This window comes from Megalobrama amblycephala, linkage group LG1, assembly GCF_018812025.1.
Source record: "Megalobrama amblycephala isolate DHTTF-2021 linkage group LG1, ASM1881202v1, whole genome shotgun sequence".
NCBI classification, from domain to species: Eukaryota; Metazoa; Chordata; class Actinopteri; order Cypriniformes; family Xenocyprididae; genus Megalobrama; species Megalobrama amblycephala.
Genome location: NC_063044.1, coordinates 4905980 through 4933324, shown reverse-complemented (window position 1 = coordinate 4933324; position 27345 = coordinate 4905980). Strand labels below are relative to the sequence as shown.

Below are 27345 nucleotides of genomic sequence, written 5' to 3'. Positions count from 1 at the left end.
TAGATGGGTGGAAGCAGAACCCTCAGCAGATCAAGGAGCTAAGACAGTAATCAGATTCTTGACCAGAGAGGTTATCCCAAGATTTGGCATACCATCCTAGATTAGTTCTGACAATGGCTCAGCCTTCATTCAAAGAACAGTAAAGACAGTAATACAACAGCTACGAATCAAGCAGAGATTAGGCTGCATATACCACCCTTCCTCCCAGGGTATTGTTGAGCGTGCCAATGGCACCCTCAAGGCCAAACTCAACAAGATTTGTGCAGATACAAAACTTAACTGGGTAGATGCGTTACCCCTTGCCCTTATGAGTTACCGCATGCAAACTAACAGAGTGACAAATCTGACTCCCCATGAGATGTTGACAGGGAGACTCATGCCTGCGCCCCATTTGAGAGGCCCGTATGAAGGACCACCCCTAGAACAGCTTGAGACTGAAATAAGGGCCTATATGAGACAATTGACTTCCATACATGAAGCCATACATACTCAGGAGCAAAACAGGGGGCCAAGAGAGGAGGAAGAGGCACCCTGTCCAGTGCTTCCTGGAGATCAGGTCTATTTGAGAGTTTTTAGGAGAAGATGGAATGAGCCAAGGCGAGAAGGACCTTATACTGTAGTAAGAGCAACCCCAACTGCAGTCCAAGTAGAAGGAAGAACGACTTGGTATCATTTGAATCATTGTACTAGGGTGCCAAGACTGAGACGGAGAGAAGAAGAGGCAGAGGATGCAGAAGACGATGCAGACCAAGATGCCCAAGAAGGGGAGGGGCCAGGGGATCCAGGTGAGGGACCTAGTAATGTTGTTGCTGAACCTTCTTCTAGGGAAGCTGAGCAAACTGAGACACGATATGAGATGCGGGGACAGGATGACGCCCCACAAGCAGGTGAAGCTGGGGAGGAGGGTCTTGACATTGATCCTGCTGCTGATGTACCTGCTGAATCAGCTGCCACTGATCCAGAGCCGTCAGGTGACCAATCTCCTGAGGCAGGACCTTCCACCAGTGAACAACCTCAGCCAAATGGATTCCTCACCGAACTCCAAGGTATTGACCTACCCACTGCAGACAGCGGATCCCCAGCCAGTGACCTCCCAGGTCTCAGCCTCGCAGGAGACTTTCCCACCCTCAATCTTCAAGACCTTGAGGACATCATCGGAAGTGATCCAACTCAAAATGATTAACTCAACTCAAGGTACTGTTGTAAATAGATCTATAAGGAAACGAGCTGTCACAATGAATGGTATAAGTGGGCAGAATATACTGCCAAACAATCAAAGAGACAGACTTGTTTGTTGTGCTCGCCATCTCCCTTGAAAAAATTAACAGTGGTGCCTGATGAATATAGCTTTGCTCATTGTGCCAGATTTTACTCGAATCACTGTGTAAATATATCAGGGCGAGTCGCTCCTTATTGCCCTGCAGAGTGTCTGGCATTACTAGGAAGTAAATACTATCACAGGTACTATGAGCAAGAATATTGGGGAGATGAATGTAAAAAATTAGATGTAAGAATTGATCTAAGACGAAGAGAAACTCCCAAGAACTATGTTTTTGATCGAACTTTGATATATGAATGCTTCAACAAGTCAAAAGGGGACGTAGATTATGGAACCTTTCAAGGACAGTGTGGAATAATTTGGCATTTGGATAGGGACATGTATTATAAATCAGGTGTACATAAAACATATAGTGTAATATACGCTACAGCTACTGTAAATATTGATATGCCAGTAGTCACAACTATGGAAGCTTGTGAAAATGCCACACTGGCCTTTCCATTGATAGATCAATTTGAGGAAATAGATGAAGCAATTGCTGATCATTTTTGGATATGTGGAGGCAAACGACTAAGAGCCACCTTACCAAAAGGGTGGAAAGGGATATGTGCTAGAGTAAGACTAGCTCAAGAAGTAACAATGATTGATTGGGACCCAGATGATGAAACACCAAGCCAGCATGTAACTCCCAGACATAGAGCCAAAAGAGCATACAAACCAGATCCTAATGTGATAATAGATGCGATAGGCCAACCTAGAGGCATACCACATGAATTCAAGGCAAGAGATGAAGTGAAATCAGGATTTGAGTCTATATTTGTTTGGATAACCCCAAATAAGAATGCTGAATGGATTAACTACATTTACTATAATCAGCAAAGATTTATTAATTATACAGATGATGCTCTGATGGCTCTGGGAGAACAATTGAAATATACCAGTAAAATGACCTGGCAGAACAGACAAGCGCTGAATTGGTTACTCGCGGAAAAAGGCGGGGTTTGCGTGATGTTTGGAATTGACTGTTGTACCTTTATCCCAAACAATACAGCACCTGATGGATCCTTTACCAGAGCCATGAAGAAGCTAAAAAGTCTGAGAACAGAAGTCACTGAAAATGCTGGAAGAGACAGAAAAATTGGAGAATGGTTTGACTCTCTTTTTGGCTCATGGAAAGAATGGCTGGTAAAGGTGGGAGTAATAGTAGCAATTGCTGTTGGAATCTTTGTGCTGTTGTTCTGTTGTGTGTTACCTTTTCTTAGATCAATGATGGCAGGTGCAGCAGCCAAGCAGATGGTGAATGTGTCTGTAAAACAATCTGGGGTTGACATTGGATGCACCACAACAACTGGAGTGTATCCAATAGGTCCAGGTCTGGATGAACTGGACGAATTCCCATAAAGAAACCCTTAACTGGGAAAAATGGAAGGGGTGCCATTTTTTATTTTTGACCCTGAATTTAATGCTGTTTTTTATAGAGAGGGAGGTAGTCAAGAACATGTATTTTCTTTTGGGGCAAAAACTCAAGTAAGCATTTCAGACAATGGGTAGAGTAGGCAGTTAGTAAGTGGATGTTTTGTTTGTTATTTTGGCATAAACCCACTTCCGATTTTTATTTTCATTTTTGTTTTTTCCATTATTATAAAATACCTGCACATTATTAAATATCACTTTAAGAATGAGAGGGGACGAATGAGGGTCAGAAGCAGGCCATCATCCGGCACTTCACCGAGGGATGATGCAACCCGATTAAAGGGAAAGAATACGAGGGTTTTATTATTTTTACTATTTTTATTATTCTCATTTAATCATTGAAAATTCACTGTTGAATGTAATGTGCACTCACGTTCCACGGGTGAAAAGAGGAAAGATCGGCGAGCACCTCAGTGCTTAGCAACAAGGGCTGACTCTACTGGTGGTTTAAAAACCCGCTGTCTGTCCCAACTCCAGATAGTACCCTAGGCAGGTCCAGGTACCTCTGGCAACGGTGGAGCAGCCCAGATAGCGCTCCAGGCCGCCGGAAGCGCCTGAGAGTTCCTCTGGCATCGTGGAACTATATATACATATATATGTGCATTCTACTACTGCCATTATTCTATTACTGTATGATGTAATCACTGAAGTGCATTAATCTACTGATATAACCAAAGCTTGTGAATCAAGTAAAATGTGAAGAAGTATCCCCCTAAAAGAAGGTTTTAGGTAGGGAGATGAGATCTTTTACTCCTCTCTAGCCAAACAAAGGGGGGAGATGTTTGGTCTCATTCTCCTCTGGAGTGTGTCCCCATGGGAAGGTCACTTGATAGAGAAAGATGGGTGACTATTCTTGGTCACTAAGAAAGAAGAAGGAATCAGGCTGACCTATGAGGACATGCTCTGGGATAAGGGCATAGAGGTGGGGCTAAGAGAGCCCCAAAGGGGGGATGTGTTGGGAAAATTCATTGATTATTAACGTATTACCAGTAGAGAATAGCTTGTATGAACAACACTGGAAAGCACCGGGTTTTCTGCACAGAGAGCATCAAGCATAAATGAAATATAAGTGTATTCAATGCAAATTACAATAGCAAGTTGTGGAAAGTACCAAAGAAACCATTAAAACATGCTTTTTTTAAAAATATAGCGGCTGACGATCCGCCACCATTAAAACCAAAACTGAGGGGTACTCATAGATAATGGTGGCAAAACGCCAGGGTGGAGCTAAAAAAAAAGATAGCTAGAGGAATCCTTATTGGATCTCTAGCGATAAGAAAAACATATAAAACGGGCTGTTTAATGCTGTTTAGATCAGATGTGATGCCTGATGAGAAGCTGACATCTCGCTTTGTTGCCTGGCAATAAAGAATATCTTTTGGAGACCTGGTACTTCTGACTCTGAGAGATTTTTTGAGAAGAACACAGAATCATCTTAGGACACTGCAGACTGGCCACAACACCACCCAGCAGCAGCAGCAGAGACATGTGAGGTTTTTAACGGAAGAAACTTTGATAAGACTGCAGCTTGCTTCCTCGACTCTTGAAACCTCTCAACGACTGTTCTTACAGAGTTGCCGAAGAGGCCCGTGGGTGAGACGGGGGCATCAAGGAGAAAACTCTTAACAACGCTCCTTGATGCCAGACAGATTAAGCCACAAATGCCTCTCTGTGGCCAGCAGGGCTGCCATAAACTGGCCGATGGATTTGGCCATCTCCTTGGTGGCCCGGAGATACAGGGAGTGCAGAATTATTAGGCAAGTTGATTTTCTGATCATATTTTTTTCCCAAGCACATTTTACCAATTCCAATCCACATCAATCTTAATAACTACTATTAATATTGTTTTTAATCATTTATAAGTGATATATAATTGTTCATGAAGGCTGGAAATGAAAAATGCCTTATATTCAGGTGTGCAGAATTATTAGGCAAGTTTTCTTTTACAGGCAAAATGAGCCAAAAAAGAGATTTAACTCAGACTGAAAAGTCAAAAATTATTAAATACTCATGAGAAGGACGCAATACTAATGCAATACTAGAAATTGCAAAGTTAAAGCATGACCAAGGGACAGCAAAATGCTCATTGGGTCAGCGGGGTCAGACAAAAACAGGTGGAAAAGAAAAGACACATGTTAACTGCAAAATAATTAAGAATTAAGGTGAAGAATTAAGTGTGAAACCATCAGGAACCCTTTAGTCTCCAGCGCCACCATTTTCCAGAGCTGCAACCTACCTGGAGTCTCCAGAAGTGCAAGGTGTTAGGATCTCAGAGACTTAGGTTAGCTAAAAAATCCTAAAAAATGACCTGCACTTGATAAGAATCACAAGCTGAAGTGTTATAAAATACATGAAGACTGGGTTTTAATAGGGCTTATAGACAGACAGCTTGAGAGTGACTCCTGATGGACCAGCACCACATCCTCTTGTACCACTGTTTGAAGAATTTATCCAGAATCTGGCAGTAAGGTGTTTGAGTTCACTTTTAGTCCATCTCTTATCCTGAAATGTCTGTCTTGCAGAGATGGACTAAAAATGATCTTCCAAAACTTACTGCCAGATTCTGGAAGATAAATTCTTCAAACAGTGGTACAAGAGGATGTGGTGCTGGTCCTTCAGGAGTCACTCTCAAGCTGTCTGTTTATAAGGCCTATAAAAACCCAGTCTTCATGTATTTTATAACACTTCAGCTTGTGATTCTTATCAAGTGCGGGTCATTTTTTAGGATTCTTTAGCTAACCTAAGTCTCTGAGATCCTGAGACCTTGCACTTCTGGAGACTCCAGGTAGGTTGCAGTTCTGGAAAATGGTGGCGCTGGAGACTAAAGGGTTCCTGATGGTTTCATACATAATTCTTAATTATTTTGCAGTTAACGTGTCTTTTCTTTTCCACCTGTTTTTGTCTGACCCCGCTGACCCAATGAGCATTTTGCTGTCCCTTGGTCATGCTTTAACTTTGCAATTTCTAGTATTGCATTAGTATTGCGTCCTTCTCATGAGTATTTAATAATTTTTGACTTTTCAGTCTGAGTTAAATCTCTTTTTTGGCTCATTTTGCCTGTAAAAGAAAACTTGCCTAATAATTCTGCACACCTGAATATAAGGCATTTTTCATTTCCAGCCTTCATGAACAATTATATATCACTTATAAATGATTAAAAACAATATTAATAGTAGTTATTAAGATTGATGTGGATTGGAATTGGTAAAATGTGCTTGGGAAAAAAATATGATCAGAAAATCAACTTGCCTAATAATTCTGCACTCCCTGTATAAATCAGTGGCTCGGCGCAGCTCTTTAATTACATCTGCGCCCACTCCCCCACCCTCAGCAATGTCTCTGAGCAGGTCAGCCTGTTATGCTTGCAACACTGACATCATATGCAAGCATGACACAGCCTGACCTGCTGCCGAATAAGCCTTGCCCACCAGCGCTGATGTGGCTCCTGTGGCTTGGTGGGCAGCGTTGGGGCTATAAGGGACGATGCTGTTTCAGGGGAGAGATAGCTGGCTAGCATCTCTTCAACCTTGGGAATCACCCCATAACCATAAATCTTGCCTCCTAATATACTGGAGTAGATAGATGTAGCAGGAGAAAATACTCTGTATGAGACAGGTTTATTCCAAAAAATGGTAAGCCTCGGCACTGAGGTTGTGCATGAGAAGGGAGAAATCTTTCATTGAGCAGGCTTCTCTAATGCACTTCATGTGTGTCGGCTGGCCATTCAATTTTTAACTTGGCAACAGTGTGAGTTATAAACTCCATGAGCTCCTCATAAGCTGGGGTGTGAGGTGGTGAATCCTCAACATCCCCAGGATCCATGCTCACCACATCCAGTTCCCCAGACGGGAGAAGCACCCATGGGATGGAAGAAACTGCAGCGCGGGCCTCCAGATCCTAAGAAAAAGCACTGGATCTAGTGGGTGAGGGCAGAGATAGGGCAGGACCCGTCTCTAACCCCTCCACTAGATCCATTTGCGATCCGCACGATTGTAGCCACCGCTGTGCCTCGGCGACAGCGGGACAAGAACCGCGAGGAACGCTTGCCAGGTCACTTCCCTCAAAAAGTGACCGGTGGGACAAACAACACATAAATCTTTTATAATATAAATTTAAATTGCTTGCTCGTCATTATATAAGTGCTTTGCAATGAGACAGACAACAATAAATATAAGACTGACAGTCACACAGATCGCTTGCTGAAGACACAGAAGCTAACACTGTTTGGTCTGGGTATGCTTTTCAGTTTCCTGGTCAATGACGTCACCCGCCTATGACGTTCTGTCACGTCATTGGACTGATTTTACACGTGCTTCACGACGCAATCACGCAGAGGTGTTCCCACAATGTCAAAGACTTGAAAGGGAACAGTATCACAGAATTCTGACAAAGAGAAAAATTCCTCTTGTGTGCTTGTATGCGAATTGCATCTTCCTTTGTTATCAAGAGTTTGTGCATCACATGAAAGAATAAAGATCAACATAAAACTGATCAATATAAAAAAAAAATTCCATTTGAATATAACAAAAATTAGCTAAACCGATTCAAAAATACTGTAAAATGATTCTGATTGAATATCCCAAAGTTCAGGTACCTCAGCTGTGAGATGTAGGGCAGACACTGAAGGAAACTCATCATTTCACTCTCTTCCTCTGAACATCCTCTCAGATCTACTGGTTTCTTCACCGTTTGGAGTTTTAGCACTTCCAGGAGGACAGAGCTCTTTCTCTGTGAGAGATCTATGATCCAGACATCAGGTGACTGGAAAACTGACTGTAATGCTGGAAGGAAACTCCTGCCTGTTTGAGTCTCATAGTTCTTCACATGTGAGCAAAGATCCAGCAGTACATCACACAGTTCTGGGTTGTTATTGGGTCTCAGATCAAAAAGGTTGCAACAGCACTGTGTTGCTTTATGGAAGAAGTCTAGAAAGAATGTGATTTGTTTCAGTGGTTTTTCACATAGATTTGATCTGCAACACAAAAGTCAGACACAATGTTACAGACATTTTTTACAGATTTAGGATTATGCTGGTAATTTGAAGTCTCACAGAAAAAAGTATCTTAAAAAGACTGTTAATTGTCGGCGCCGATAGCCTAGTGGTTAGTGCGCTGACCCATGGCGCAATTAAGTTCACAGCGACCTGAGTTTGATTCCCGTCTTGAGGTCCTTTGCCGATCCTGCCCCCTGTCTGCTCTCTACTGTCCTATCTGAATAAAGGCACAAAAAGCCCATAAATATAACTTAAAAAAAAAAAAAGGCTGTTAATTGAACGCTGTATTTCATGTCACATTTTTATTAATCTTGACAGTGGTGTGCACAAACCTCCGCTGGGGCAGGGGTGAAATCGCACTCTGGGGCAGAGGGGTCCCGGTTGATCAATTCCAAATAATTATTAAATTTTGCATAGCACCTAACATTTTCTGCATGTTAGGTGTAGTTTGTAGACTGGCTAATTAATTAATAGTAATAGTAATTAATTAATTAATTAATTATAGTAAAGCTACATCAAGTTAATCTGATTAATTGATTCAAATATCAATAATTAATCAATTAATAATCATAATGAGTTATGAATAATTATTAATATTTCTCCTTTGAGCTAATTCACAACATCGCCCACTTTGCAATGTTGTAAAATTGAAGATATGGGGCAAAAATGCCTATTTTTGTTTTATATTTATATTATGTGAAGTAGTTAAACAACTAGTATTTTAAGTAGTTAAACTTCACATTCATTAAGAGCACATTCTGACCTCAAAAGTATTGAAATTTTCACTGTTGATTTCATAACTCAGCTATAGACACACAAGTATTAGGATGAAAAAAAAAACAACAAACAAAAAAACAACAACACACTTATCAAGTTCCACAATGAAGATTTTTTTATCCTGTGTGCTTTTCATGAAATTTCTGAATGTTAAAAAATATTGCAAATTAAATGCAAATTATATTAACTTCTTGTAGAAAAGGATGAGGAAGTTTACAGCCTTATTATATTTGTAGGAACTGTGGACGAACCAGACAAATGAATCATTCAGATGATTCTTTCAAAACATATTTCTAATTTAGAATCAAGGTTCCGGCTCTGGCCCGTCTGCAGATAAAGCCAGGCTGATTACTTTTACGACACATGCTTCCTGATAGCAGGAGAAGCGACATACCAAAGGGTCACCCAAGAAGACAAAGTTTCTTTGATCATCAGAGCAAAGAAACAGAGAGACAATGCAGACCCTTTTGTTTCCTTACTTCACAGGAAAGCCAAAGAGACTGTTGAACAAATAAAACTGCATCAAAATTGTTCCAACAATTTTAATGGACTTATCAAACATCTTTTAACTACATACATTTTGCATTATGTGTCCACAAGTACTTCCTGTAAAAAGTTATGCTTTAGAACACTCACAATTCATGTAAATGTGTTAACTCTTGACTGAATGACTGAAAGTATGCCTTATTTGGACTTGATCTATTTCTTTTCATCTTTCTTAAATTATGGCTTGAATGAAATCCGTTTAAAATGTATCATATTCCAGTTAATAGAAATTATGTTAAAATGGCACTCTGCTAAAGCAGAGACAGACCGGGATGTAACACTTATGTTTTATTGGGGGCAGAGGAAGGCCCTCTTGAAACAGGTCAATGTCTGATTGGCCAGAACTCCTCTGAGGTGTGACAAACAACTAAGTTTAAGTGATCATATTGCAAGATAGTGAACGGGAAGTTGGTTAGTAAATGAGGAGGGAGTTGGTTCTGTTCTGGGAAAAGAAGCCAAGACAAGTACCAAGAACAATGGAGTAACAAGAAGAACAGACAAGCCGCTCATTCAAGCCATCCAACCTTCACTCACTTTTCTTTTCTTTTACTTAATTTTCCTTTACCGCTGAAAGTCTTGTGTCCTAAGTTTCGCCGCAAAGTTCAACCAACGACTTTTGCCGCTTCAACTCCACAGAGACTTCCTTTCATTGTTCCACACGGACCTGACCTGGACCAATCATCGACTTGGGAAACCCTTCTCTGCACGACGAGGGAAATTCACCTTTAAGTCAACGCAAGCAAGTACCTCCAGATGAAAACTGAACTGGTGCATTTAAATTAATGATTCATGGTTCGTTCGGGTCTTTGAAATGCATTGATAGGAATTCTGTTAATCATATCTCTCTCTCTCTCTCTCTCTCTCTTTCAAAACTCTTTCTCTCTCTTTTCCTTCTTACTGCAACGCGTATGAATGTATGTGTGTATGGGCGTGTGTTTGTGTTAGATTAGTTTGTGTTAGAATAAATAAATCTCTTGTAGATTTAAAAAGAAAGTGTCTTGTATTATGTGATTCTAAAATTTAATGTCTTAAACTGTGATCAAGTTACCGGGCTTTAATCAGTGTTTTCACAATTGTTGGATATTTATATCCGCTACAAGAGCTTATTACGGTTCGAGCAAATGAACGCTGGACGACTCAGTTGCTCGGTCGTAATCTAAACAACTCTTTATAATTCCCTATAAATATTTCATTTGAGCTAATTTTACTTCCTAGGGTGTTTTCACTACATATTCATGACTCCAAGATGACACAACGCAGATGATAATGTTGGTCAGAGACACTAACTGTGACACACTGACTAATGACAATCCTTCTCTTCCTGTTTTCATTTATTTATTCAGTTATATTGTATATTCTTTTTAAAAATTATTTTTTAATTTATGATCCATTTAATACACAGAGACCTAGCTTTTTTAAACATATTGTGCAACAAGTTGTCCAATATCTTACCTCAGCTGTGAGATGTAGGGCAGACACTGAAGGAAACTCTTCATTTCACTCTCTTCCTCTGAACATCCTCTCAGATCTAATGGTTTCTTCTCTGTTTGGAGTTTCAGCACTTCCAGGAGGACGGAGGTCTTTCTCTGTGAGAGATCTATGATCCAGACATCAGGTGACTGGAAAAGTGACTGTAATGCTGGAAGGAAGCTCCTGCCTGTTTGAGTCTCATAGTTCTTCACATGTAAGTAAAGATCCAGCAGTGTGTCACACAGTTCTGGGTTGTTTCTGGGTCTCAGATCAAAAAAGGAGCAACTGCACTGAGACACTTTATGGAAGAATTCTAGAAAGAATTTGATTTGCTTCAGTGGTTCTTTACAAATCTTTAATCTGCAACACAGAAATCAAACACAATATTAAAATCACAGACTTTTACATGTTTAGAATTATAATCTATCTGTTAAAAAAAAATCTTAAATGGACTGTAGATTGATGGCTGTAGCAGCAAAGATTCAAGAGGATGAATTTAGAGCCTCAGTTTTCCTGTGGTTGCTGACAAGCTTTTGACTTAGGTCTGAGGATGTCTAGTTTAGGGGAGACAGGGGCTAGTTGTCACAATATCTGAGGCAGTTAAAAGGATTTCAGTCAACTGTCAAATTACAAAAATGCATTTATCTGTTTTTTAATGATGCTTTTAAATACCTATTTAAAACATGGTCAGTTTAGAGTGATGTTTTTCCTATTCAGTATGATTATACAATAATAATAATAATAATAATAATAATAAAATCATATTTAAATTATAACAATTAAACAAATCAATTACCAGAAATACATTACTATTTTAACATGTGGCTATAATAATAAAGCGCACAACGAAGAACTCAAACAAAGAATCCAACAATAAGGAACAGGAGATAACAGACCTAAACGAGACCAAACAAAGAAATTAGGAAACTAAGAGCTTAAATACACAGAGAGAGTAATCAAGGTAAAAACAGAACAGGTGTTAACTAATTAAGAACCAAGGACACTAACAAGGGAACTAAGGCAAACACAGAAACTAAACAAAACCGAGCATACATGTGACAACTAAACTTTAGTGAATAAAAAAAGTATTTAATAATAATAATAACATTTTATTTTACAGATCATGAGTAAAATTTTAATATGACTATTTATGACTGTCTAAATTTCTTTACTTTTTAAATGTTAAACTAGAGCTTTCATTTTGGTGGAGAGACATTAAAGCTTCTCTTTAGTTGACAAACGATTCTCATTGCAGAAGGTTGAATGAATGAATGAATGAATGAATGAATGAGGCATTTATATAGCGCTTTCCTATGTACAACTGTACACCCAAAGTGCTTTACACCATCATATCAGGGGTCTCTCCTCATCCACCACCAGTGTGCAGCATCCACTTGGATGATGCGACGGCAGCCACAGTACAACGGCGCCAGTACGCTCACCACACACCAGCTGTAGGTGGAGAGGAGAGAGAGTGAAAGAGCCAATTCAATGGATGGGGATTATTAGGAGGCCGTGATTGGTAAGGGCCTATGGAGGGAATTTGGCCAGGACACCGGGGTTACACCCCTACTCTTTACGAGAAGTGCCATGGGATTTTTAACAACCACAGAGAGTCAGGACCTCGGTTTAACGTCTCATCCGAAAGACGGTGCTTGTTACAGTACAGTGTCCCCGTCACTATACTGGGGCGTTAGGACCCACACAGACCACAGGGTGAGCACCCCCTGCTGGCCTCACTAACACCTCTTCCAGCAGCTACCTGGTTTGAGTAACATGAAGCTTTCATGACATGACACCTTTATAATCATGACATGACACATTTCATGAATATGAAGAAGGTTTTATGCATTAAGTGTCATTCGCTCAATTATGTCATTTTGAATGCAAAGATGACATTGTTTGAGATGTCTTTGTTATGACAACTTGACATAAACCAATATATCATAACCTGTCAGTGTCTTTGTCATGACAACTTGACATAATTTAGCTTTATGGGTTAACATTACATTAAACTGTCATGTGGTTGGTTTTGACATTGTCTGTCATGAGGCCATTATAATAGTGTCATGAATATTTTTCTGACCACTTTTTTTCAGTGGTACAAATTGAACTTGTCATTAAAATGTCAGTAAGTGTTAATACTCTGTCAAATAATTTTATAACAGCGTCATGAATATTTTTCTTGACCTCAGCTACAGTGGAACAAATTGAACTTGTCATTAAAATGTCATTAAGTGATAATACTCTGTCAAATAATTTTATAAAGGTGTCATGAATATTTTTCATTTCATGTTGTTACGATTCCTGTCAGTTCCTGGACGTCAATTCCCATAATCCTCCCTGCCAGTCACATGCACACATTCCACACCAAATCATCAATTACCACATACAGCTGAAGCACATTATCTGGACTATTTAAGACTCACTCACACACCACCTGATTGCAAGTCTTGTTTACCCTTGTGTTGCATTTCTGAGCGTTTCCCTGTGTTGATTGTCTGCCTGTTTCTGATCCTGTTTGCCTTTCGTTTACGACCCTCTGCTGCCTGCCTTTGGACTGTGTATTGTTTCCTGACCTGTGAGTGATATCTGCCTGTCCTGACCATTGCCTGTATCCTGACCACGATTCTGCCTATCCCTTGCTGTTCCTGTTTGCCCCTGCTTTGACCCTGCCTGTACGACCACGCTCTTATTTAATAAAGCTTGAAAATGGATCTCTGCCTGAGTCCCGCTTCGTTACACGGTTGTTGTTGTTGTTTTTTTAATTTTTTAAGTTTCCTTAAGGTCAGATAATAGACAATTTCAAATTTCTTAAAAAAGATGACACTGCTATAAAATAATGCTAACATTTTATTTTAGTGTCTTTTAACTAGTTGCTTATTACTATTGGCATGCATATTACTAGAATATTGGCTATTTATTAGTACTTATTAAGCACATATTAATGCCTTATTCTGCATGACCTTATTCTAGATTCTTAATCCTACCCAATACCTAAACTTAACAATTAACTATATTTATATACAGCGCTGTACCGGAGGTCGAGGAGACCCCACTGCAGCCGGTGTACCGTGTACACGAGTGAGGGACATAGGGTGTGGGAGGCTTGGGTGGGATGGGAGCACGGGGTGGGGGCAGAGCAGGAGGCCGTCCGCGTCGTGGGGGCTGGGCCAGGTCAATGTGCCTGGCCACGTCCAAATGAGCTGGTTAAAGGTGGTCAATGGAGTCTCGCTCCGGTTTACCACCCCTGTCCACCACAAAGTGTTTGTCCCCTGTCTCCAGAACCCGGAATGGGCCCTCGTAGGGCGGGCATAGCGGTCCCCTGTGGGCATCGTGGCGAATGAAAACATAGTCGGCTGTTTGAAGTCCAGCGGGGATGTGCAACTGGGGGAGGCCATGACAGGACGTAGGGACAGGTGCAAAAAGCCTTGCATTATCCAGTAGAGTAGACCGCTGGAGAGTAGCAGACCAGGGAATCGTGGTGCTAGGGACAAAATCCCCTGGTACTCGCAGCGACTGTCCGTAAACAAGGTCCGCGGACAAGGACTGAAGGTCCTCCTTTGGTGCAGTCCTGATACCCAGCATCACCCACGGGAGCTTGTTGACCCAGTTGCTGTCTTTGAGGCTGGCACGCAGGGCAGCCTTCGTCGATCTATGAAAACGTTCACATAGTCTGTTAGCCTGCAGGTGATATGCAGTCGTGCGGTGGAGTCTCACTACGAGGCTCTGTGCGACAGCGTCCCAAAGCTCGGACGTGAACTGCGCGCCTTGGACAGAGGAAATGTCCGAAGGGGTGCCGAAACGGGCAATCCAGGTGCCAATAAATGCCTGTGTCATCTCGACAGATGCCACCGATGTCAGTGGCACAGCCTCAGGCCAGTGGGTGGTCCTGTCAACCATGATTAACAGATATGTGAAACCTTGAGAGGAGGGCAGAGGACCAACCAGGTCCATGTTAACCTGGTTAAAACGCCTCTCTGGAACTGGGAACAATTCTAATGGGGCTTTAGTGTGGCGGTGTACTTTGGCCCGTTGGCACTCAACACAGGTGTTAGCCCAGTCCCTAACGTCCTTCTTGAAGCCGTGCCACACAAACTTCTGTGAAGCTTTCGCACCTGGGTGGGAGAGACCATGGATGGCATTAAAAACTTGACGCCTCCACCCCGAGGGAACAATAGGCCGAGGACTACCTATGGAGATGTCACACAGGAGCGTTGTGCCGGCATTGCCAAAAACCATGTCCTCGATCTGCAGCCCTGTAGTCGAGGTTTTCAGATGTTGCACGTCTGGGTCTGTGATTTGAGTTGCGGCCATGCGGTTGTAATCCAAACCAAGATGGACTGCCCCTGCCACAGCCCGTGACAGGCAATCCACCACGTGGTTGCTCTTACTGGCAACGTGCTACAAGTCTGTGGTGAACTCTGAAATGTAAGACAGATGCCGTTGCTGGCGGGCGGACCACGGCTCATCCACCTTGGCCGTGGCAAAAGTCAGCGGCTTGTGGTCCACAAACGCAGTGAAGTGTCGGCCTTCCAGCAGGGAACGAAAGTGTCTAATGGCGAGGTAGAGACCCAGCAGCTCCCGGTCGAAAGTGTTGTACTTCCGCTCACAAGGGCGCAGCTGACGGCTAAAGAAAGCCAGCGGCTGCCAGGCCCCACCTACCCACTGCTTGTAAACAGCACCAACAGCATAATCAGAGTTGTCCAAGGTGATGGCGATGGGGGCTGTAGGAGAAGGATGCGCCAGCATGGTGGCGTTCGCTAATGCTGCTTTAGTGGCATCAAAAGCCTTGACTCTGCTCTCAGTCCAGTCCACAGCGTATTTGGGTTTACCTTTCAAGGCCTCGTGCAAGGGCCCCATGAGCTGAGCGGCTCGAGGGATGAAGCAGTGATAAAAATTCACCATGCTGAGGAACTCCTGCAGGGATTTGACAGTGAGTGGGCGTGGGAACTGGATGACTGCCTGCACCTTTGATAGGAGAGGAACTGCCCCATACTTAGTGACTCTGTGTCCTAGGAAGTCGATGGTGGAGAGACCGAACTGGCACTTGGTGGGGTTGACAATTAGTCCATGGTGGCTAAGCCGCTCAAAAAGGGTTCGGAGGTGCGCCAGGTGCTGAGACTTGGACGTGCTCGCTACCAGGATGTCATCCAAGTACACAAAAAGGAAAGGCAGGTCCCGCAAAACAGAGTCCATGAGGCACTGGAAAGAATGGGTGGCATTTTTAAGGTCGAATGGCATACACAGGAACTTAAACAGACCAAACGGCGTGATCACTGCCGTTTTGGGAATGTCCAGTGGGTGTACTGGCACCTGATGATATCCCCGGACGAGGTCCACCTTGGAAAAAAATCACTTTGCCAGCCAGGTGTGCTGAAAAATCCTTTATGTTCGGGACTGGGTATCGGTCAGGTGCCGTTGCCTCATTAAGCCGCCGGTAGTCGCCACACGGGTGCCAGCTACCGCCAGGTTTGGAGACGATGTGGAGGGGTGATGCCCACGGGCTGTCAGATCGGCGTACTATGCCCAGGCGTTCCATGTTTGCAAACTCAGCCTTTGCAACATCAAGCTTGGTCGGGTCGAGGCGCCGAGCGCGGGCGTAGATGGGTGGACCAGTAGTGGCAAGATGGTGCTCCAGATCGTCCCGCGTCACCGAAGAGATGTGCGTGGGAAAAAGCGTGGCCCTGACCCTGACCCGCCAGGAAAAAATTATCAGCCTCTTCAGCTAGTCTATGACAGTCAGTGATTGCGTTGTTGGCTAATGCAGCTCTCACTTGGGAAGGCAGCTGACACAGGAAAAGCTGGATGAAAAGAAAATCTGGTCTGTGTTCGCCCAAAAGATCCAGCATACAGTCCATGAGCTCGGACGGTTTGCTGTCACCCAGTCCTTGAAGTGAGAAAAGCCTGCTGGCTCTCTCAGTGTTGGACAGTTCAAACGTTTTCAACAGGTGGGCTTTAAGTGCTGTATACTTCTCATTTTCGGGAGGATTTGTAAGAAGGCTCACCACTCTGGATGCTGTTGAATTTCCGAGGGCAGACACAACGTAGTAATATTTTGTTGTATCCACGGTGATCTCACGCAATGTGAAAAGCGCGAACCATGTCGATGCTGACGATTCCCCGAATTTGGGGAGTTTGAGGGTGACAGCGTTCGCGGTCATGATCACGTCGTGTCTCTGAATACGTCCAGCAGACTAATGTGGGGGTCACCAGTGTGGAAAGTGCAGCAATTTGCAAGAACGATTCTAATGGGGCTTTAGTGTGGCGGTGTACTTTGGCCCGTTGGCACTCAACACAGGTGTTAGCCCAGTCCCTAATGTCCTTCTTGAGGCCGTGCCACACAAACTTTGCTGAAACAAGCCTCTGTGAAGCTTTCGCACCTGGGTGGGAGAGACCATGGATGGCATTAAAAACGGACGGTTTGCTGTCACCCAGTCCTTGAAGTGAGAAAAGCCTGCTGGCTCTCTCAGCGTCCAACAGTTCAAACGTTTTCAACAGGTGGGCTTTAAGTGCTGTATACTTCTCATTTTCGGGAGGATTTGTAAGAAGGCTCACCACTCTGGATGCTGTTTAATTTCCGAGGGCAGACACAACGTAGTAATATTTTGTTGTATCCGCGGTGATCTCACGCAATGTGAAAAGCGCGAACCATGTCGATGCTGACGATTCCCCGAATTCGGGGAGTTTGAGGGTGACAGCGTTCGAGGTCATGATCACGTCGTGTCTCTGAATACGTCCAGCAGACTAATGTTGGGGTCACCAGTGTGGAAACTGCAGCAATTTGCAAGGGACAACTTCTCAATGTCTCACTTTGAGCACACAAATGCGTGGGTCGTTTATTTTTCAAGGAAAAACAAAAACAGAAAGATGGCACTGACCAGCGTTTTATGTCATCACGCATTCCGAACATTTAAAGGGACCGCAATCCCTGAACAGTTATGCAGAAACACAGTGTACAAAACTACACTTAATAACAAAGGTGAATTATGTCTGTCACATTCACTACAATGTCATGTTTATGACCAGTTATGCTGTCTTGGTAATGTCAAGTTGTCATAACAATGACATCTCAAACAATGTCATCTTTGCATTAAAAATGACAAAACTGAGCGAATGACACTTAAAGTCCCTGTAAAGTCATTTTAAAGTATGTGTTCTGAGTTTGTCACACCACAGAAAAATGTGTTATTAACCACCCAGCCAAATTTGAATGATTAAAAAAATCTGCAAGTAAATGAAATAAGTTATCAAAATCTCGAAAAAATAGGCAGCGCTCTCTGCTCTCAAACGCTGGGGGCGTGTCCGCTGTTGGCGCTGAAACCACACCCACTCGCGAGAGCTGCAGTCTCAACTTACTTGTCCAATGAGTCAAACATACTAATGCATATAAACAAAAGAATCACGTTAGAGGGTTGCACTTTTTAGTAGAGTTACTGTGGACTACCTACTAATTATAACATAAGCACACACGACAACTTACACTCATTGGGCACGTACTGCCGGACTGTTTTCGAGTCGACAAATGACGGTGCCGCGAGACGGGAGGATGAAGGCCGGGACGGGAGAGACTCTGTACGGCCCCATATATCATCGGTTATCGTCGGGACGGTAAGAAGGCCGAGGCGGGAGGGGGGGCCGAGGTCTGTTCAGTCAAATTCACCAAAAATTGCGGATTATCTGTGAATCCCAGCTGTCTGATTAAAGTTTGTAAAACTATCCGGTGTAGAACGATCACTTTAGAATCCTTCATATCATCGTTTTAGGAAATTTAAATAAGGAGACCGAGCATATTGTATATTATAACAACCATGTAATATGCATTTGCGTGACGAAGGCATTACTAGCTAAATGTGGACTGTAATGACACTCAAGATTGAGCGAGTGAACCGCTGTAGAGTTAGAGGCGGCGCCACGCTCGGTGCGTCATCGACAGTTATATAGTGTTAGGGGAGGGGCTATGCTCGGGGGTCCAAGTGCGTCATCAGACCCCCGTTTTAGCTCCGCCCAAAAAATCCTGAGCAGAGACTTGGTGAAAAACTGTTTAACGCTCTAACTTCACAATTAAGCATTACACAATTCACAGTCTTTGTAATGTGTTTCAGCAATACATTTGTAACATTTATAAAGCGTTTAGAAAGAATTCTCAGAATTGACTTTAACTTCACAATTAAGCATTACACAATTCACAGTCTTTGTAATGTGTTTCAGCAATACATTTGTAACATTTATAAAGCGTTTAGAAAGAATTCTCAGAATTGACTTTACAGGGACTTTAATGACAGTTGTCATAAACATGCATAAAACCGCCTTCATATTCATGACGTGTCATGTCATGATTATGAAGGTGTCATGTCAATCTTATGCACACCCCTTCAAGTAAAGTGTTACCAAAAAAACTGACGGCATCTGACATCCGCATGACTTTTCGCATGAGTTTCTCGGCACGCTTACATCATGCTTCAGGTTACATCAGGCATGAACTCTCAACCCTCTCATGCACACGCAGGTGACAGTTGGTTGAAAGTTTAAATTTTTAAAATATTTGGTATTTTTCTTACAAATACGTATCGTTTCACTTCAGAAGACATTGATTCATCCATTGGGGTCGTATGGATTACTGTAGTTATTGCTGTATGTGCTGTTTGATGCTTCGACTTTTAGGAACGCATGAGCTTGCATTATAAAGCTTTCCCAGATATTATTTATTTTTTTAAAAACCTTTGTTTGTGTTCATCTTAAGAAGGAAAGTCGTATACATCTCAGATGGCATGAGGGTAAAAGATGAGTAAACGGTGAGCACATTTCCGGGTGTACTTTCTTTTAATACAGAATAGCAAATGACATGGGTTTCTCTCTTAAGATTCATCAGTGGAAAGAAAGAAAAAAAAGAAGAGGAACAAGGAGGAGAAAGCCAAGCAAGAGAAATGAATAAGAAGTGTTGTAACTTTAAATCTGTTCAGAAATAAGTTGTTTTGCAAATAAAGTTTTTGGTCCCACTTTACATTAAGTGGCCTTAACTACTATGTACTTACATTTAAATTAATCATTTGATACAATGCACTTATTGTGTACATACATGTTTTTACATTGTACTTATATATTAAAAACACCTGCATGTAATTACATCTGTAATTATTTTCTGTAATTACATTTATAATTACACAGTTGACCAATCTCTTACACCTTACCCTACCCTTAAACCTACCCATACCACCAAAGCTTTCCCTAACCTTACCCGTATTCCACCTCAATAGCAGCAAAAGTGTTTTGCAATTCAATATGAACCCAACAAGTACATTGTACTTATTTTTTGATGTAAGTACATAGTAGTTAAGGCCACTTAATATAAAGTGGGACCAAGTTTTTCAATGATAACAGATTATTTGCGTTTTTTTAATTACTTTCCCTGTAACTACATGAAACAAGAATGTAATAAGCACCACTTTAATTTATGGCCCATAATGTCATACTTAACCTGTAACTACATGAAACAAAAGTATATTTCCCCATTAAAAAAGATAATACTGAATGGTGTCTTTATACCAGGACGCTGTTATAGGTGTCATATTCCTATAGGTAGACGTGGATCAGCTGAGAGTCAGCTGATGTGAGCTTGACTGATGTCACCTGCCAGAACTAATACTATGTTTGATTTCACAGAAGACCCGATTCAAACCTGAAACAAACAGGTGTAAAGACTAGACCCATGGAAATTCAAATTTTTAATTGTCCAATGCACACAAATGGTTTATAAATTAAATCGAATATTAAATCGAGAGGCCCATAATAAACCATGAATCTGCTGTAGTGTGGACTGAAACGCTATTATTTACCTCATGTTTGGAATCTGCATGCAATAGAAAAACCCTACATGCACTTTCCGAACATTTGTTTTATTATTCTTAAAATAATGTAAAATATTTTCACAACAATAGGGGTTTTGCCATGAGTGCATTATTAAAAAGCATTTCTAAACTGCATTAAACAGTCTGTGTTAATATAATTAAAATCCAATTCATATGCAGTGTGGTAGATTTCCCCTACACACCTGAGCTAAATTAACCTGGTGTCCCTGACGGCTACAAGAATTATCCTCAGGTGAATCCCACTCTGCTCGCAAAGGTTGATGCCTAAGTGTAACTGCTCTGACTGTATATGATGGCTAAGAGTTATAGTTAACTGACCGCAATCAGAACCCCGCCTAAGAGTCTCACTCTGAGTCGAACGACGTCTCGTCCCCTACGACACTAAACCTGGGATATAGATTTCAAGTGTCTAAGTTGCAGCGCTGCACAATAACCAGAGACTCCAGTTGTTGTTCTAGAATATGCTTTAATCACGGCCAGAATACCTCGTATCAATCACAGAGAATCCCACCAGCAAAAAGAATACAACAGTTTATATAGGATAGGAGCATGGTAAAGCATTCTACAATATGATTGGTTCTTCATATGTCAAACCCTTCTGTTACTAGGTAAAGCAAGATCTGCTTTACCCTACATCCCTACGGTCTCTTCCTCTATAAACACACTTACATTATACGAATAAACCACCTAAAACACATTGTCAAGATTCACATTGTCTGGAAACGCCACACCCCTAACCATTATGGGCAAAATTTGCATGTGCTTCGGTGGAAAGTAAATAATGGCGTCAATATTGCTGTATCAATTTGAGCCTGAATCAGATCCAGTTAACAGTAATAAAGAGGGTCAAGCAGAGCCTCTGCAAGCAAGGCTTTTAAAGGACGTTTCTGAATGGTAAGTATTTTTGTTTGTATATGTGTCAAAGTGTTTAGATATGCTGTCCCTTGTAAATGTTATTGCTGTTTATGTTAGCTTTCGATATACGGTGTTAGCCTGATTAAAGCTTTACTGTAGCTGAATACATGACTGAGTAGTAGCAATTTTGTAGAGGTATTGTTTAATTTATAACATGAATGAGCATGTAGGTAAACACAACATAAAAGCCGTAATGAAACAATGCTGTTCACTGATAACAGAAATGTCAACAGACACCAACAGAAGTTTGCTGGTGTGATTACATAGAAGTTTGTTGGTGTTTGTTGGAGAAGTATGAAATAGAATTTAGCTAACTGGCTAGCGAAGCCAAACCGCGTTGGTCTTTGTTTATGTCCCAGAAACTATATAACTTTATAAACAATAAAACATACAGGTTGGGGCCCATAAACAGCAGCTTCTGCTTTTAAAGTGGGAACTGCTTCATCTTTCAGTAATAGCCTTTATGCAAATCCAGCATTGAACTTGTGTATGTTCAAGGTTCAATTTATTTATAAAGCACATATTAATACAACAAATCATCCCCTTGGAATTATAAGGTTCTATCTGACATTTTTGTCAAAATTGATGTATCGTCTGGATGGATCCGTTCAGAGTCAATAAACTTTGGAGTTTTCAGAACGCTTTTAACCTGATGAACTTTGTTTGTTAATCACTAACTCGGCTCCGGACGACTGTGACTTTCGGCAGGTTTGTGGACCTGTGAGGGTAAACAGAAAACTCCAACTTCCTCACTTTGGTGACTTCAAAAGGAGCACCCCCCCCAGAGACTGATCAGATCCACATTCCAACACCCACACACACAAGCACACACAAAAACACACACACAGACACATACAGAAACACACAAACATACATTTTTAACTGTATATGTAAACTACAACTATGCTGAAATATATCCATCATGTATTTTAGGGCCTATGCATGTTTCCTAGTTTTTAAATGAGTGTATTTGTGCTAGTGTGCATTTTAATAGTGGAATTCTGTCTGTAAACCATAACTTCTTTTCTATGCCTTTCTGATCTGTCGAGTTTGATCTCTCCGTAAAGCTCCGGACTCGAGCTATTCACTGAGGTATGTCACATAGTTGACATATGCATTTTTCTATGTGTTTAATGATACTGTGAAGAAAAGCACTCGATCTCGAAATCCGATCTGATAGTCATTAAGTATGCAAATTCATCTAGGAGACCAAACAAAGGAACTTTGCCCGCCAAATAGTGCTGCGCATCTATTGGCCGCTACAATTCAGGAGGTGTGTTAGCTTGGGTTTCCATAAAAACAACGACACACACCTTCTCCTTTGTCTCCCGATTGTCTCACGAGCACCTCGTGCACGTCTCTCCTGGACGCCGCTGGTGACCACACGCTGCCATCGCGCTCATCTTCGGGACCACTTCTTTGGACTCTCTCGCTCTCTCTCTCTCTTCGGTTAAGTTACTTAAGTTTAAACCTCTTTTGAAAACCCCGCCGGAGAAGCCCTCTCGGAAAGGACCAACCCAGCCAGGCGCATTGAAACTGCTACACACGGACTTGAACCAATAAGCAAGTATTATGTTTTATCTGAAATTTGTTCAAACTGATTTCTGTGCTGGCTCTCTCAAAAAGGTTTAACTGTGTAATTTGCCATTCTTTGATCATCTTTCTTTTCCTGTCTTTTCTTCATTTTCACTCTTGTGTATATATATGTGTATACTTCTGTATATATTTTAGACGTATAATCTCTGTAGTCGTAGCTGCACATATTAAACACTTAATTCATGCTCGATTGTTCTGTTTGTTCTTTCAACTGAAGACCAAGTCACTTTAACGTTTTTTCGATCGCTTTATGCTTTGATGCTATAATAGGAATATTCTCTTGGCCAGAGAATAACTCCGTTTATAATATTCTGTGAGGGGCTTAGTTTGCTGGACAAACGAACAGTTTCTCTAAATAATTATTAAACCAGAACTAATCATATATGTAATTGATTATAATTCGTTGTAATTGATTCACAATATATGTTTAATTCCCCGTTGGGTCGATATATGAATCATAATTTATTTATAAATTATAAATTATTTATAATTAATTTATAATTTAAACCTTATGAATTATTATATTCATATTTCATCCATAAATTGAGTAATAACTGTACGAACCGCTACATCGCTACATTATTACAGTATTTGGTGGAGAATTCACGAGCAACGTTTTAAACTTGGTTTTTGGTAAAAGAGCAATGTAGAATAATTTGTGTGTGATTTAATGTACATGCGCGCTTTATTCAGTGAGAAGACGCACGGGTCCTCACTCTACGCACCGTTAACAAGCTGCTGTTTGTGTCTAAAAACACTGCAGGCCTAGCCTTGGTTGACCGTGAAATAACTGCAGTTCATTAATATTCAGACTCGTATGCAAAAGGGCGACAGTCTTTTGCAATACAGTTTTAATATTAATTTCCGCTTGAATGAAACGAATTGATCGTCATTAAGCGTGTTCTGAAACGAGATTTTGTAGCGAGTTTCCTATTTAATCTCTGCAAAAGGCCTTATCTGCCGCTATTTTAATTGAATTACTTGTGTCGTCCAATAATTCAAAAATAGCGTCTCGCTCCTTGGTGACTCCGTTGGTTTAGCTACCCAACCCACGTGACTGTTACAGATCTAATCAGAAAAGCAGTCTATATCTGTTTTATCGATTGATGTGTGAGAATTTGGAGCCATTTACGCCCTGATCCAGCGTGAACTGTAACAGCGGCGAACCCCGCAAAAGTTACATATTCGCGTGCATTAAAGTTTGCACCAAAGGGACTGATTCCCAGAGTTGTGTACCCGTGAGTAAAACGGTACATATATATTTATGAAAGAATCCGCTGAGGTTCTATAGTTGCAATCGTGATCGCGCAGTTAAAACAGCCGTAGAATCCCACAAGCGCGCTCGTTTTAGATCACGAATTAAGGAAGGGGGATGCAGTAACTCTGACCAGACGCCAGAGGGCAGTCTGTCCAGGTGGGGCACCCCTCCCTACTTATTGGTTGTGTGGACTCATTGACGCCACCGTGTGGACGTTCTGAGGTAAAGCCGCTCTCCATGCTTTGAACTGAAATTATCTCCAAATTATCTTGTTGCTTCTCTATACTGCGGGGAGTTGTAAAAGTAATTTGCTTATGGTGGTAATGCTTCCCAATCGTTTTTGGAATGTGGTTTACTGATTTAAAATTTAATTTAAAACACGTTTAAATTTTTAATTTAAATTAAGTTTCCCTTCCAACCATAGAATTCACTTTCTGAGAGTGCGCCCCCTGGTGGACACTGCCAGATAAGTCAATTCTCTTTTCCCTTGTATTCTTTTCCTGTATTCACAGAGGTACTCTAGTCTATTTTATTTATTTTATTTTTATTCTACTTTGTTTTATTTCATCTATTCCCTTTTTGTCTTTTCTCTCTCTTTCTCTCCAGTTATTTCTTTATTTTTACTTTGGAAATTCATTCCTTTTTATTACTTAATGTTTTATTTTATTCACTCTTAGTACTGGGTCCTGTTTGTTATTGGCTGGCAATAACATTCACGCACACCCAAGCCTCCCTTATTTCATACACTTATTTTAAATTTAATTAAATAACATTTAATATTTAAAATTAAGTAGTGTCAATCGGTTGGCATTTTGCTCATAAAGAAGCAATTCTCTTCAAGGAAACTCACAAATAGGGAAGGCTTTCTCCTCTCTTTTCCCATTCTGCTATTCTGCGCACTCGTTTAATGCAAATTTGAATCAAGTGCATCTGAACTATTTTGTTTTCTTTACCCCCTTTTGCTCATTTCAGTTCTAGTTTAACTAATTCATTCTGACTGTCATTGTAGGCTCATTTTCTTTTGTCATACACACTTAATTATTTAAATTTGGTTTAAATAAGATTTAAACTGAGATTTAAATTTACAATTAAGCTGTGTTTGTGTGACCACTTGTGTATCTGCAGATAAGGCCCTTCACCGCCTGGTGGTGAGTTGACGGTCGCCCCAGTGAGTTCCAGTGAGTGGAGCTGCCTGGCCTGGCGGTTCTTGCACTAACTGTGTGTGAATCGGGGACATTCTGACCTCGCATCACGGGCAACACGCAAGGACATCAGCGAGTTGTGTATCAGGTACAGGGAGGCAACGAGCCCAGATTGACAACAAACAGCAATTTTGTTTAATTTCCCTGCTCAGGCTTCTGCACGACAGAACCGCCCGTTTGGAGTAACTGCCCGTAAAGGGGACAGACTCTGAGTTTAGGGAAAACTCAATTTTGACCGGTCACCCTGGCCGTTGGCGCAAATACCTTGCCAAACGTCTAGGAAAGCTTGCCTGCCACTGAGTTCTTATCTGAGCACCCACGATTCACCCAGGCCTAAATTAGTGACATACAGTCACTTCACCTAATTGAAAGCCACAGAATATTACATATTCTTTGATTATTCAGGTGCGGGCCAACCCTTATGCTCTCGATCCATACCATCCCTCTAGGTTTTATGACGCAACAGTGCACTCGCCTGACACCGTCATAAACCCAGCTGGAATAGGAAGTTTAAGTTTCACTTCTCCCCTCTAGCCCTTCTGTTTTAGTTTACTGCTATTCTATTTTTATTCCTTTCTATTTGTTTACTGCTCTATTTCTCATTTAATTGCATCCACCCTGTTCTGTTTTGCTTTTCTACTGTGTTTGTTTCTTTCAGTTCATGTAAAAGCAGAGCCTGTGAGAGCCATCACGGAAAACTGAGTAATAGATAGACGACCGAGCAGCGAGAGTCATCAAAGGACTCTTAGGGCTACCGCCTGTCGAAATCTTTATTCAAATCCGGCACTCACCCACACAAATTGACCCGCGTGGTCCTTTTGGCTATCGACAATTAAGTGTCCAGCCTACATTCCACTAACTGTCTGCACCAGTTAACTGGAACCAAACCAAAGAATTATATAATCATGCATTATTATAAGTCGTTAGCCCTGCACGTGCTTGCATTGGTTCTGTTTGTGCTGTCTTTCTCTCGCCAACAGCAAGCTAACGTGTTCAGAGCAGCCAGCCCCAGCACCCATGGGGACGGACTCAAGACCGGGTTGGGCTCCCTGACCAGCACGATCCTGCCCAACGACGCTGTGGATCCCCAGCACCTAAGCAATGAGCAGCTGGACGACAACCTGAATCGACTAATGGCCCACGATCCGACGCCGAGCTACAAAGAATGGGCGAAAGTCATCCGAGCCATCGCCCACAACCTCAAGCTCCAGGCGGAGGATGCCCGGAGGAATCAGGCCCAGATTCATCGTCACCACGATCAGCGACTCGTCGAGACCCAGGACCAGCGTTGGACAGCGGACGAATCCAAACCCGAGCTGCAGGAGGAGCTGCAAAGACTTCAAAAAGCCCTTGCAGAGCTCCACCTGGAGGTGGAGCGTAGAGAACTGACTGAAAAACTCCAACACAGCGAAGCTCCCCTAGCCAAAGCAGAGACTAAGCCGAAAGACAGACACACTAAAGCCATGGCCTGTGAAAATCATCTCAAACAGGCCCAGAAAGGAGTTATGGCTCCGAAACAACAAAGAGACTATGTGAATGAACTTGACACTGGTTACAGAGTACTGAAAAGTGGCATGGGAGGGGAAACGCACATCACAGAGTTTCCCCTAACCAGTCAAGAAGCCCTAATTCCAAATGGGGTTAAAAGTCCACTGCCCAAAATGTCCAGCGGCCAAGAACCTTCACCAGCAGCTGTCACATCCAACTGCCAGCACCTGCGACAGGCTCTGATCCAAAAGCTTTCTGACCCTGCATCAGATCAAGGGCTCCCTGCTGCCATGGACCTAAAACGGGGCAGACTGAAAAACCCATACACTTGCTACAGCCGACTGCAAATGGCCTACTTCAGAGCACGTGGTCAGCCAGCAATGGAGGAAGATTTCATCTTCAACACTCTGCTTCTCCGAGAGCTGCACCCTGCGGTGAGTGATCACCTGGCAGCCTTGGCCTGCTCACGCAGTATGTCT

At 42.0% G+C, this 27345-nt stretch overlaps 1 protein-coding gene across 1 annotated transcript in view; it reads right to left on the bottom strand.

Annotated features, from left to right (window-relative positions):
* The window catches only part of LOC125258877, a 64479-nt gene that overhangs the window by 17154 nt on the left and 19980 nt on the right, over positions 1 to 27345 (bottom strand). Inside the window, exons 3-4 of the mRNA XM_048176103.1 lie at positions 10521 to 10898; positions 7347 to 7724 (exon numbers count right to left, since the gene is read on the bottom strand). Of these exons, the coding sequence (XP_048032060.1) occupies positions 7347 to 7724; positions 10521 to 10898 (756 nt within the window). The remainder of the gene's footprint in view (positions 1 to 7346; positions 7725 to 10520; positions 10899 to 27345) is intronic.